The sequence below is a fragment of the Cyclopterus lumpus genome, chromosome 2, assembly GCF_009769545.1.
Source record: "Cyclopterus lumpus isolate fCycLum1 chromosome 2, fCycLum1.pri, whole genome shotgun sequence".
NCBI lineage: Eukaryota > Metazoa > Chordata > Actinopteri > Perciformes > Cyclopteridae > Cyclopterus > Cyclopterus lumpus.
This window is the reverse complement of record NC_046967.1, coordinates 10,218,821-10,229,840: the sequence shown is the minus strand read 5'-3', so window position 1 is coordinate 10,229,840 and position 11,020 is coordinate 10,218,821. Positions and strand designations below refer to the sequence as shown.

The following is an 11,020-nucleotide window of genomic DNA, read 5'->3' as shown; positions in this document are numbered from 1 at the left end:
CTTTAATTCTGTCAGATATGAGGTGCTGCTGCAGAGAGTAACTTGTTCAGATATATGTCTATGTCAAGCCAGCTCCAACATTATAAGATTGGCCTAATAAAGAATTAACAGAACGGTATAAACAACATGCTCCAGGTTCCCTGAGAAAGAAAAATAAATAAAATAAAATGATGTGTAGCGTTTTTAGTCATGAGTGTGCAGATTTGAGAAAATAAACAATGCGGTGGAACGCTGCAGAAAAAAAGCTGTTGAATTGACAAAAGAAATTCAGATTTTTATTAAAGGTCATCTGCCAATCAAATGGATCCTTCTGTGGAATGAGCCATTTGTAGAATAACGGGCATTATATCTTTGCTAGAGAATTTATAATACCCCGATTCTTCTTGTCTCGAATAAATATTTCAAATTGACATGATATTTTGCAACATCCCCTGCCTCCCTCTCTTTTTGGGGGTGGGGGCGGTGTGTCACACACACACACACACACACACACACACGCTCAAACTCACACAAAGCCAGCATGATCTTTACAAGCAGCGGCGGTGACAGCTGCACAGATCTGACACAAAAGATGCGCTATCTGGGAAAACGCGGAGGAGGCAAGGTGAGAGAGACTCGGCGGATTAGAGGGCGGCTATCTCGCTCGCCCAGAGCCCCTCTGAGATCGAGGAGGCAGCCGGCACGAGTCGCCGGGCTCAGGAGCTATAAGGCCACTCCGCCCACAAGCCCACGCCACAATCCTCAGCGAGGATCAGTCCAATTTACAACCCTGCACAGCCCCGTTTCTCTAACCCCCCCCACACACACACACACACTTCACTTTGCCATTAGTAAGACCAGGTCAAAGGTCACCATACACCCCCCCCCCCCCCCCCCGTCAACCCGCCCTCCTGCCAAGCACGCTTGCTCCGATGGCTCCGGGGCAGAGCACATTGCGTTCCCACCGGGACGCCGGTAGCCATGGCAACCTTTGAACTCGGCAGCAAGAGGAGGTGACAGGTTTTTGGGAGGTAAGCCGTGTGAATGACAGCTTCCCCGGGTCTTTATATTCCGCCACGTCTCACAAAGCAGAAACATATTCCAGCTGCATGTACAAACACAGACGAACACGAGCGCGCACACGTGTGCGTGTGTGTGTGTGTGTGTGTTCGTGTGTGTGTGTGTGCGTCGAGCCGAGATGGAGAAGATGTGCACACAAACGCACGCTCGCCTTCTCTGTTTGACAGATGACCTCACGCTCCACGTCAGTGAGCCTCTGTTGGGAGTAATAGTGTCCAGAATGACATGTTATGACGGGCAGGAGCACTGCGGCGAGCCGACACACACACACACACACACGCACACACACACTCTCTAGCACCTCGCCCATCACGTGTGTGTTTTCGTCTTTCCCTCCTACTCCCTCACCAAGAGAGAGAGAGAGAGAGAAAGGCAACAGTGGGGGTAGCGATTGTCGATTTTCGTTTAAGGAAAAAAAAAGAAGAAAGAAAACCTGGAGCAAGTCATAGATCAAAAGCAAAAATATCAAAAATGCTCTTTCTGTAGTAAAAGTGTGAGGATGTTTTTCTTTTTCTCTTATACATTGAACTTGTGTTGTTGATGCATGTGAACGAGACCAAAAAGATACGTTTAGCTCCGCGAGATCATACAATATTTAATACTTCTCTCGGGGGCTTGGACAACAAGTTTTACCTCCGGCATGAAGACCTGAAGGAGGAGATATTTTCTCTCTCCGCAGAACCCCGAACTAAAGGGGTGGTTCTCGTACATCAGCCGGCACTTCCTGGTTCCTCCAGTTGGAACCTCACAAGTCTCTGACCAAAACACATGGGAGTGTTTGAAGAGCCCCGTCGACCTGCGTGAAGCCCGACAACGATAGAGACAGATAAAGACACGCCAGCCATCGAAAGAGAGAAAGAAAAAAAAAAAAAGGAAATTAAAGGTGCTGCAGACGCTGGGAAAAAAGATTTAACAGAGAGTCACAAGACGGCGCTTAAAATGAACAACGGAAATTGGAAACACTCGCTGGCTGCCGCGCTTTAAAGTGTCGGTTAGGGTGTTATTTGTATTGGGGAGTTTTATATGATTTGTGTTGGAAATACCTCAAATCAAGAGTATCTGCCAACACATGGAACCCTTTGTCGGTCTCTTTTTTTCTTTCTTCTTGAGGAAATCTTTGCACCTCACTGTATGGAACTGAGAGGAAATATTTGTATGTACTGCCAGGTGTCGCTGCAGCTATAAACTAGTGTTGGGCTTTCGATGAGTGGAATAGACTGCATGTGTTTACTGTGGACCAGTAAACGCACGCTGTGTGTTTATCGCACGTGGACATTTTTTAGGAGCTGCTGAGAATATACATTTGAATATCTGAACCCCCCAGCTCAGCAAGGAAACACTGAAAGTCATAAAAAAAACTATGATTTGATTGATGGAGGATGGACCGCAGTTCCCGACAACTCTTCTTTAAACGTACGTCGAAAAATAATGGTAAAGCTAACCTTTAATAAAGAAAGGATGGTCAGATGGAAAGAAGCAGCTATAGGGGGAGGGGAATCCTTGCAGGGAGGGGGGGGGGGGGGTAGAGAGGGAGGAGGGAGGAGCTGACACCTTGACGGATTGATTGAGATCGCCCAACGCACGCTGTTGCCTACAGCCGAGATTAGCAAGAGGTCTGGGTCAGCACAATCTCAGTGTGTTAGATAACTCTCCTGCCTCGCAGCTACAGCTTCATATGCACCTCAGCGACACAATATTTCTACTGGTTATCTCTGAAACTCACAGCTTCACTTTTGAGAACCCTGTGTGTGTGTGTGTGTGTGTGTGTGTGTGTGTGTGTGTGTGTGTGTGTGTGTGTGTGTGTGTGTGTGTGTGATAGAGAGAGACAGACTGTGGGGCCCAGTATCCATGGCAACCTGAGCCAGGTGCACTGGTTCATATGCGATTCAGGTAATTCTACCTACAATGAAAAGCATGCACATAAGGTCAGTGGTATTTGAATGCACTGCATGTTTCCCCCCTCCGTATTCATATTCAGCCTCTCTCTGGACGGAGCCACATGCCGCCCCCCCCCCCCCCACCAAAGAGCTCATATCGCCCATAATGCCCTGTGAGTGGCAGGTGTGATATTTCCACTCGCTTTGATTGAGGGCTGCATTTTAAAATTCAACGGCAAAGTTGAAAGAATATATCAAGGCATGTTATTAATACGCTCAATATTGCAGTGCAGCGAGGGAGTGTGTGTGTGTGTGGGGGGGGGGGATGCCTGAAGCAAAGGTGTGCTTGTTACATCCACTGATTTTGACTGACTTTGTGATTTCAAAACACACACACACACACACACACGGAAAGAGACAACAAAAATGGTGGAAGGAGAAAGTGTCATAGGGTTTGCTGTCGATGGGTTTTCGGAGGCTTGTGTTAAGCCAGGGGCTTTGACAGCTGGGTTTAAGGGGAAAGGATCGAGCTATGGATTGGAGTCAGGTCTCTACTTCATATGCCGAAGATTAAACTCCTTTCCTCCTCCTCCTACACCATTTTGGACGTCTGTGGCATCGTTTCACTCGGCTGTTTGCGGGTGATTTACAGCCAGGGTCGTTGCTGCAGAGCGCTCGTGGTTAAACCCTGCAATCAGAAATGCTGTGCCAGGACTCACCAGCATTCGCAGTCTGAATCAGAAAATGTGCTTTAATCACCGGGCACACCGACCAATGTTGATACGCGCTCAGAAAACGTGATGGCCATGTGATAAAGACGTGAATAATGCAAACGCGGTCTGATTGTGTTTGTGCGTTCACGTGGTTTTTCGCACGTGAAAGGCTTTGGGTTTCATTGACAGGAAGAGGCCAAATTAAAATGTATTTATACAAGATTTAGAGCTGAGAAGATTAGTCGATCCACAGAAAATTAATTGGCAACATGTTAAATAATTGTATGGTAATAAAGAAAGAAATTGCACAACATTTTTTTTTTTTTTAAACTGGTTCTCGCTTCTCAAATGTGAATAGATGCAGTTTTTCACATGAATAAAACGTAGCCAGTGCCACTTCAGAGAATGGTGTAAAAAGCTGATCACGCTATTGTATTAATTAGAATCCTGGCAAAAATTGTTATTGTTATTTCGTGCACGCTTGGTATGAATTTGTGAATGGGGATATCATTTTGTATCATGTGCAAAACTAAAAATTGTAGACTCGTTTTCACAGAAACACTGCAAACAATCTGCATGTGCCCGGCCTGCATAGCCAAGTCCACAATAAAACCGCTCCACTGCAGGCTAATTATGGTTTGCTATATGCCATATGGCTTTATTGAGGGAAATCCATGTCCAATCAAGTTATTGACCTAGACTCTGATGGATGAGAAGGCTGACACATATTCATGATATTTGAGATGAGTTTTAATGACGTATAGGTTATTATCAGGTCTTCACTTTGAATAGCAACGAACAGAATTTAAGAGCGTGGTTGCAAAATAGAGCCAATTTTTATAGTAAAGGACACAAGATTGGTCCGCAGTGAACATGTTGCACGACTGGTGTAGTCAATCACTCCATAGGTGAAGATGGGTATGTTGGACATGTGTGTGTGTGTGTGTGTGTGTGTGTGTGTGTGGTTTTAGGAGGCCACCGAAATGACCTCGCACATAGAGATGATGGTCGTAAATTGGTCTGAAGTCTCATTTTCCCAGCAGGGTTTTGACCAGCTGCCACAGCTTAGGACCCATTTCAGTCCGACAGCACCAGTACTGACACACACCGAGTGACAGAGTTAATGAGCACATTTTATGGCTAAATTGGACGACCAAGGAGAAGTAAATGCAATGTGAATCACGAGGGCTGTGAATAGTACATAATAAGTGATACAGGACTGGAGCCCACTGGTTTCCTCATTACACTCACACTATGGTGTTACGAAGCCAGTATCACAGTTAAGATCAATTTAATTCACAGATAACTGATCGTATCAGGCTGGGATAAAAGATAAAAGAAACATGTAATGGGGCAGTGCTGACGCTCATAGTGGGGAAACATAATGAAGGGTTTTGCTGCCACCCTGTGGAACATGAGAGCAATGCCGTCTGTGATTTTCAAAACAATGCGCCTGATGTTTGCTGAAAATGTAAATGTTTTATAAATAAAGACTAACATTTGATTTACAATAAATTAAACCATCAGGGAACCATGACACGTTCAGCTGTAAGAACGTTGTAAAATGTCATCACGGTGATGACGGGAACTACAATTCAAGGTTTGTTATTATTTTTGATTCACAGAGGAAGATTTGCAGTTTTTTCGTAAAGCATATGTGTGTTAGAATTTCCATTCATATTTATAATAGTCAATTTGTACAAACAATTTTTTTTTAAATAATTTTAAATTCATTTTTTTTTTTTAAAGTGAACAATTAGTGCTATTAAGTTACTATTTAGATATATACAGCCGTCCCCTATTTGGATTTCTATAGATTTATTTTACAATCTGGCGCATGCTCAGATACGTTCGGGGATATCAAACCTTTTCTTCGGACATCTCCGTGTTTTCCCATCATCCCCCTCGGCGGCTCTCGTGCTTTTCCGGCCTTCTCCGCCGTCACTCGGGTCCCGTCGACAGAGCTGATTCTCCGCTGTCGTCGTCTCCCTCGTCCTCCTCTCCGTGTTGTTGTTCTCGGTGACGCGACGGAGGTGTAGCCTGACGCGGTCTCTTACGTGTCGGTCTGAATAAAAGTGGAGCTCCGTAGACCCGGGAGTGACGAAGCGAGTCTGTGTTGGTAAGAGGATACGCGTCCGATGTTTGCTAAACAGATAGATGGCCGCCCAGAGAAGTTATTCGAGCCTAGTATCCGCACAAAGCCAACAAAGAGATCATGGCGGCGGCGTTGCAGAGGCTCTCAAAGTGAGTCAGTCTCTGCGAGGCTCGCTGGCTCTCCACACCACCGAGACATAGGTATTAATATGGGAGTGGGCTTTGAGTGTTCTCTTTTAATAAACTGTGTAGGAAGACGTTGCAGGAGCAATGTGTGGAGTTTAATTCACGTTAACACGGTGGTTTAAAAAGTATTGCAGGATTTTAACCAACAAACTCGTGAGTGAAAGTGGGTGAAGAAAAAAAAAAAAAAAAAACATTTTGCAAACACAAGTGCAGACATTTCCCTCCACACTAGCTCAGCTATCAGCCAGTCAGCGCGTTATTAGCTGTGGACAACAGTTTGGGTTTTATTATTTATTTTTTTTAGGGCGAAGAGCCACGCGACCTCGCACGAGCTGTTGGAGGAGCAGGAATAAAGAAACACGAGTTGAAACACACTGTTAAATAAATGGCGGTTAAATTCGGCTCGCGAGCAGAATCAATGAAGCTCGCGCTAGCTAGCTAGCTAGCTAGCTGTAACTCCAGTTAGCTTTATTCAAATGATGCTGAACATTTCTTTTTATTATGCGTTTTACTCTCGAGTATAGCACGTGGCACGTGCTTTTTTTTTTAATGGTGTTACTTTTTATTTCTTATTCTTTCTCTCGTTTACAATGTCTTTATAAATGAATTGTATGCTAGCACGTTGAGCTAAGCCACACCCTCCTGTGGATAACTCATGCCCAGACCTCCACAGCATATGTGTGTGTGTGTGTGTGTGTGTGTAGCTCATCATCAAAGACCACTGCTCAGTTCTATTTCAAGCATGATGATGCATATCCAAATAAGGACTCTCTTTACTTTTTGCAGATTTTAAATGACAATGGAGGCTGGTTCAGACACGCAGCAAAGTGGTGAACAAGTCGTCTCGGAGTCCGAGGCACAGCAAATCACCTTGACCCAGGTAAAGCTCGCCGCTGAGAACGGGGAGCCCACAGCTTGGTGCAGGCGGTGCGTGATTTGTGCGTTGTGACGCTTTACAGGCGTCCATAGCAGCTGGCCAGCTGACGACCAGTGGTTCCACCGTCACCCTCGTGCAGCTACCTAATGGTCAGACGGTCCAGGTGCACGGCGTGATCCAAGCTGCTCAGCCCTCCGTTATCCAGTCCCCCCAAGTCCAGACAATACAGGTGAGGGGACACCTGTTTTTACAGCACACAATAACCCATTTTTTGGCATTATTGCCTAAATGATAACCAATGATTGCTGAGGCACTTGATTCAGAATGAAAGGAAACTAATTTTGCATCTGAAGTCATTCAAGTGATTTGTGATGGGAGCGGAAACTTTTTCTATGTTCTAATTACGGTCAATTTATATCCATCACTTAATGGATCCACCTTCGTTGCAACATATTGGCAATGAAACGACGTTAGTGTTTTTATATATTCACGTGTCTTACTTCTGTCGTGCCAAACATTTGGCCGATCCCACATGGGATGAGAAGACGCCACTTCATTTCATACATCTCCCGGTCTTGCATATACAAAGCATGTGGGGTAAAGAACAACAACAACAACAACAACAACAACAAAGGATTTTCTTTGTTGAGACAGCTGGTAAAATTAGAGGATAATGATTTGTATTCACTTGCAGATTTCAACTATTGCTGAGAGTGAGGATTCTCAGGAGTCCGTAGACAGTGTGACAGATTGTCAGAAGAGGCGAGAGATCCTGTCCAGACGACCTTCTTATAGGTCTGTGTCGCATCTTAACACAAATGCAGAATGAATCCATGGAGATTTCATTTTATTGCTTTGATTTTTTTTTTTAAATCAGCTATTCCTGCTTCAGCGTCCATGAAAGAGAGGTTCGGTTATTTTGCAGCATTTGCATAATTATGAAGTAACAGAAACAAGTTTTTCTCACTGAGTTCCACAAGACCTGACACATGCTGAAGTCTCTATTATACCCAATTAAAATGAGTCAAATCTGGAACAATTTAGGGTTTGAATGGTTGTTGATCGCTCTCTCTCACTGTTGGCGGCTCCTTAAGGTGCAGTGTAGCTGGCAAACGCCGTGTGTAAACCTTTTCTAAGATTTCTCTGTATTGTTTTTCCATCTACAGAAAGATTCTGAACGATTTGTCGTCGGATGTTCAAGCAGTGCCTCGAATTGAGGAAGAAAAATCAGAAGACGACTCGGCCCCTGCCATCACCACCGTCACCATGCCCACTCCCATCTATCAGACTAGTAGCGGCCAGTACAGTAAGTACTTTTAAATACTGCGATACGGGAAGCTGATGGTTTGTGTTGAAACATGCAGGATATCCTGCTGTCAAGCAATGCTACATTTTGAGGCAGTTGAAAACAAAGTCTTGATATTCAGACGTTGTGTAATAAGCCATTTATTGATCTGGTAACTCCCCGCTGCTGCTGCCTTGTATTGACAATTTCCATGAACCTCTGCATTGGATTTGGAGAACATCACTTGAGACTCAAACATATTGTCCCTCTGCAGTTGCCATCACCCAGGGAGGGGCCATCCAGCTAGCCAATAACGGCACAGATGGCATGCAGGGCCTGCAGACGCTGACCATGGCCAATGCGGGCCAGGGTGGTGCCACCATCCTGCAGTACGCGCAGACCACCGACGGGCAGCAGATCCTAGTGCCCAGCAACCAGGTGGTTGTACAAGGTGGGGTCATGATGAAGGTGGATGATGTATGTCAAGTGCATTTGGTTTGAAGTTCTGTATCTCTTGATTACAAACGCTGTGTGTCTCTCCGTCTGTCAGCCGCCTCCGGTGACGTCCAGGCCTATCAGATCCGTACAGCCCCCACCAACGCCATCACTTCCGGGGTGGTCATGGCGACTTCGCCTGCACTGGGCTCCGGAGGAGGAGGCACTGAGGAGGTCACGCGCAAAAGGGAGGTCCGACTTATGAAAAACAGGTATGGGTTACATGTGGCTGACTAGTGGTGTGTATTTAGATGTTAACACTACAGCACCAGGAAGACAATAATAATAATATATCCTTTATTGATCCCCAGTGGGGAAATTCTTCTCTGCATTTGACCCATCCTTAGTTATTAAGGAGCAGTGGGCTGCAGTGAAGCAACTGGGGGTTCAGTGTCTTGCATGTCGAAGTGTCCTTGAGCAAGACACTGAACCCCCAGCTGCTCGCCGGGCGCTGAGGAAGCACTGAGATGTGAGGCTGAATCACTTGTCCCAACATTCTAAAGTTCTCAACCACATAATTGTAGCCTTTGAGTGACTTTCAGCAAGTGAAGTGGTCTGTGGTCGACCACATGACCATATCATATATCCAACATATAAGTAGGGAGGGACACGCTAGACAAGGCGTTACATCAGGTTTAAACAAATGTCCCATGCATCAAAGGAGCAGCTTGGTTGATGCTGCGAGGCCCTGCAGGGAAAGGTAGCCATGTTTGCACGTTTAGGCCTTAACCCCAGACGTGCCCTCACACATGGTCTTCATATCTCACAGGGAGGCAGCCCGCGAGTGTCGCAGGAAGAAGAAGGAGTACGTCAAGTGTCTGGAGAACCGCGTGGCTGTGCTGGAGAACCAGAACAAAACCCTCATCGAGGAACTCAAAGCCCTCAAAGACTTGTACTGCCACAAATCTGAGTAGAAACGATGCCAACCGCCTACCAGTTGGCTACACCGGGGCCCGTCGGTCCCCATGTACAGAGACTCAGCACAGAGCCGTGCATCTGGATGCCACTCCCCCTTTTTCTACTCTTTGGCTTTCTTTTTAAAAAAACTGCTGACAAATCTGTAAAGTGACTCACCAGGAATATAACCCCCCCCCCCCCCCCCCCCCCCCGCCCCACTTCTGCGGTTATGAAATGGTAATTCTGTTCCCTATGAAAGGTGACGCAATGCTCAGAGCGGAGGTGGAGGACAGGGTCCTGGTGGTGAAGCAATGGAATAGACCACGAGGCCTTTCTGTGGGGGCTGGGGGGGGGGGGGTTTGCCGCCACCATCACCAAAGGGAAGCAGTCCAGTCACTGGTGCCTGGACAAACTGGGCGGCGTCACCAGCAACTGGGAACTGCTCAACTCGCACCACCAATAACGCCGGGACTTTTTACAGCGTGATCTCCACAAGACACTTGGATCTCTTGGAGAGGTTTCCTTTTGTGTGCATTGTTTGTAATTGTACTTGCGCTGTTGCATTAACATCTGTTACTTACTAATGCTTTGAACTGTAGATGGACCGTGTCATGGACATTTTTTATCTTTTAGCTGTGTTTTTGTTTTATGTATTGGATTATCTGCTTGCATAATGCCATTGACCTTTTTTATTTTTACTTTAATTTACTCTGCCTTGATACAACAACAACAAACTCAAGCTAGCCAGTATGTTAAGTTGTAAAAACGGTTTGTTAAACGCAGCTTTAAAGAGAGGCCGAATTCATAATCTCTCACGTGAAACATTTATGGTGTTTGTATTCTGATGCATGTTCCTGGTCATATGATTGAGGCTCGTTGTTTTTGTTTATTCATTTCCACCAGTTTAAACTGGGATTTTGTCTACCGGGTAGTTTGATACTTCATTCATAACGTTGACATTCAATCACCATTTGTTTTGATGTCTATTCATTGTAAACCTGGTCTATCTGCACAGTTGCAGATAAAGATTGCTCCACTATTAATATCTGTATTCTAGGATTGGTAGAATTGAAGTTCCAGTGGTGGCGGTGTGGGACCGCAATCTAATCTAACGGCACCATAACATGCATTTGTTCCCTTTTAAAAAGGGAGGCGGGGATTCAAAGCTTTATCTTTAGCCTCAATGGAAGCTTCAAATTTGAAAAGAACGTCTGTGGCATAATATGCCTTCTGAATCAAGTTATTTGGAAAATGTGATTAAATGCGGCTCATGCAACAGACAATGTAAACCAAAAAAAAAAAGATTGGTTACGCTACAGAAAAGGAAAGAAAAAAAAGATTTCCACTCACATTTTTGTATTGTGGATTTTTCAATCCATTTTTAAAAAAATAAATTGTATTAATGCCTTGATTGTTTCTGAATGAATAACAAAAATAATGAGCCTTACTCGTTTGGCAATGACAAATGCTTAGTCTCCCTCTGTTGGAGGCGCATGGCCCATCGCTGGAATCATGGATTGCTTTATTATTTTGTGTC

The 11,020-nt window shown here is 45.1% G+C and overlaps 1 protein-coding gene across 3 annotated transcripts; it reads left to right on the top strand.

The window, feature by feature from the left end:
* The first annotated feature begins 5,588 nt into the window (after positions 1–5,588).
* LOC117741203 (cyclic AMP-responsive element-binding protein 1-like) lies at positions 5,589–10,892 on the top strand. 3 transcript variants are annotated; one of them, XM_034548060.1, is made up of 8 exons: positions 5,589–5,768; positions 6,716–6,809; positions 6,889–7,035; positions 7,501–7,601; positions 7,973–8,112; positions 8,366–8,542; positions 8,642–8,798; positions 9,356–10,892. In XM_034548060.1, exons 2-8 carry the CDS (start codon positions 6,723–6,725, stop codon positions 9,498–9,500), a joined length of 954 nt encoding a protein of 317 aa, XP_034403951.1. In that variant the 5' UTR covers positions 5,589–5,768; positions 6,716–6,722; the 3' UTR covers positions 9,501–10,892. The 3 variants fall into 3 exon arrangements, with proteins under 3 accessions (XP_034403951.1, XP_034403960.1, XP_034403971.1); XM_034548069.1 differs by lacking the exon at positions 5,589–5,768 and adding an exon at positions 5,775–5,944; XM_034548080.1 differs by lacking the exons at positions 5,589–5,768; positions 6,716–6,809; positions 7,501–7,601 and having other exon boundaries at positions 6,927–7,035.
* The last annotated feature ends 128 nt before the right edge of the window (positions 10,893–11,020 follow it).

Coding starts and splice junctions, on each gene's coding strand:
- LOC117741203 (XM_034548060.1), top strand. CDS start 6,723: ATGACAATGGAGGCTGGTTCAGACACGCAGCAAAGTGGTGAACAAGTC. Junction 8,113..8,365: donor GACTAGTAGCGGCCAGTACA/GTAAGTACTTTT, acceptor GTCCCTCTGCAG/TTGCCATCACCCAGGGAGGG. Junction 8,799..9,355: donor GTCCGACTTATGAAAAACAG/GTATGGGTTACA, acceptor CATATCTCACAG/GGAGGCAGCCCGCGAGTGTC.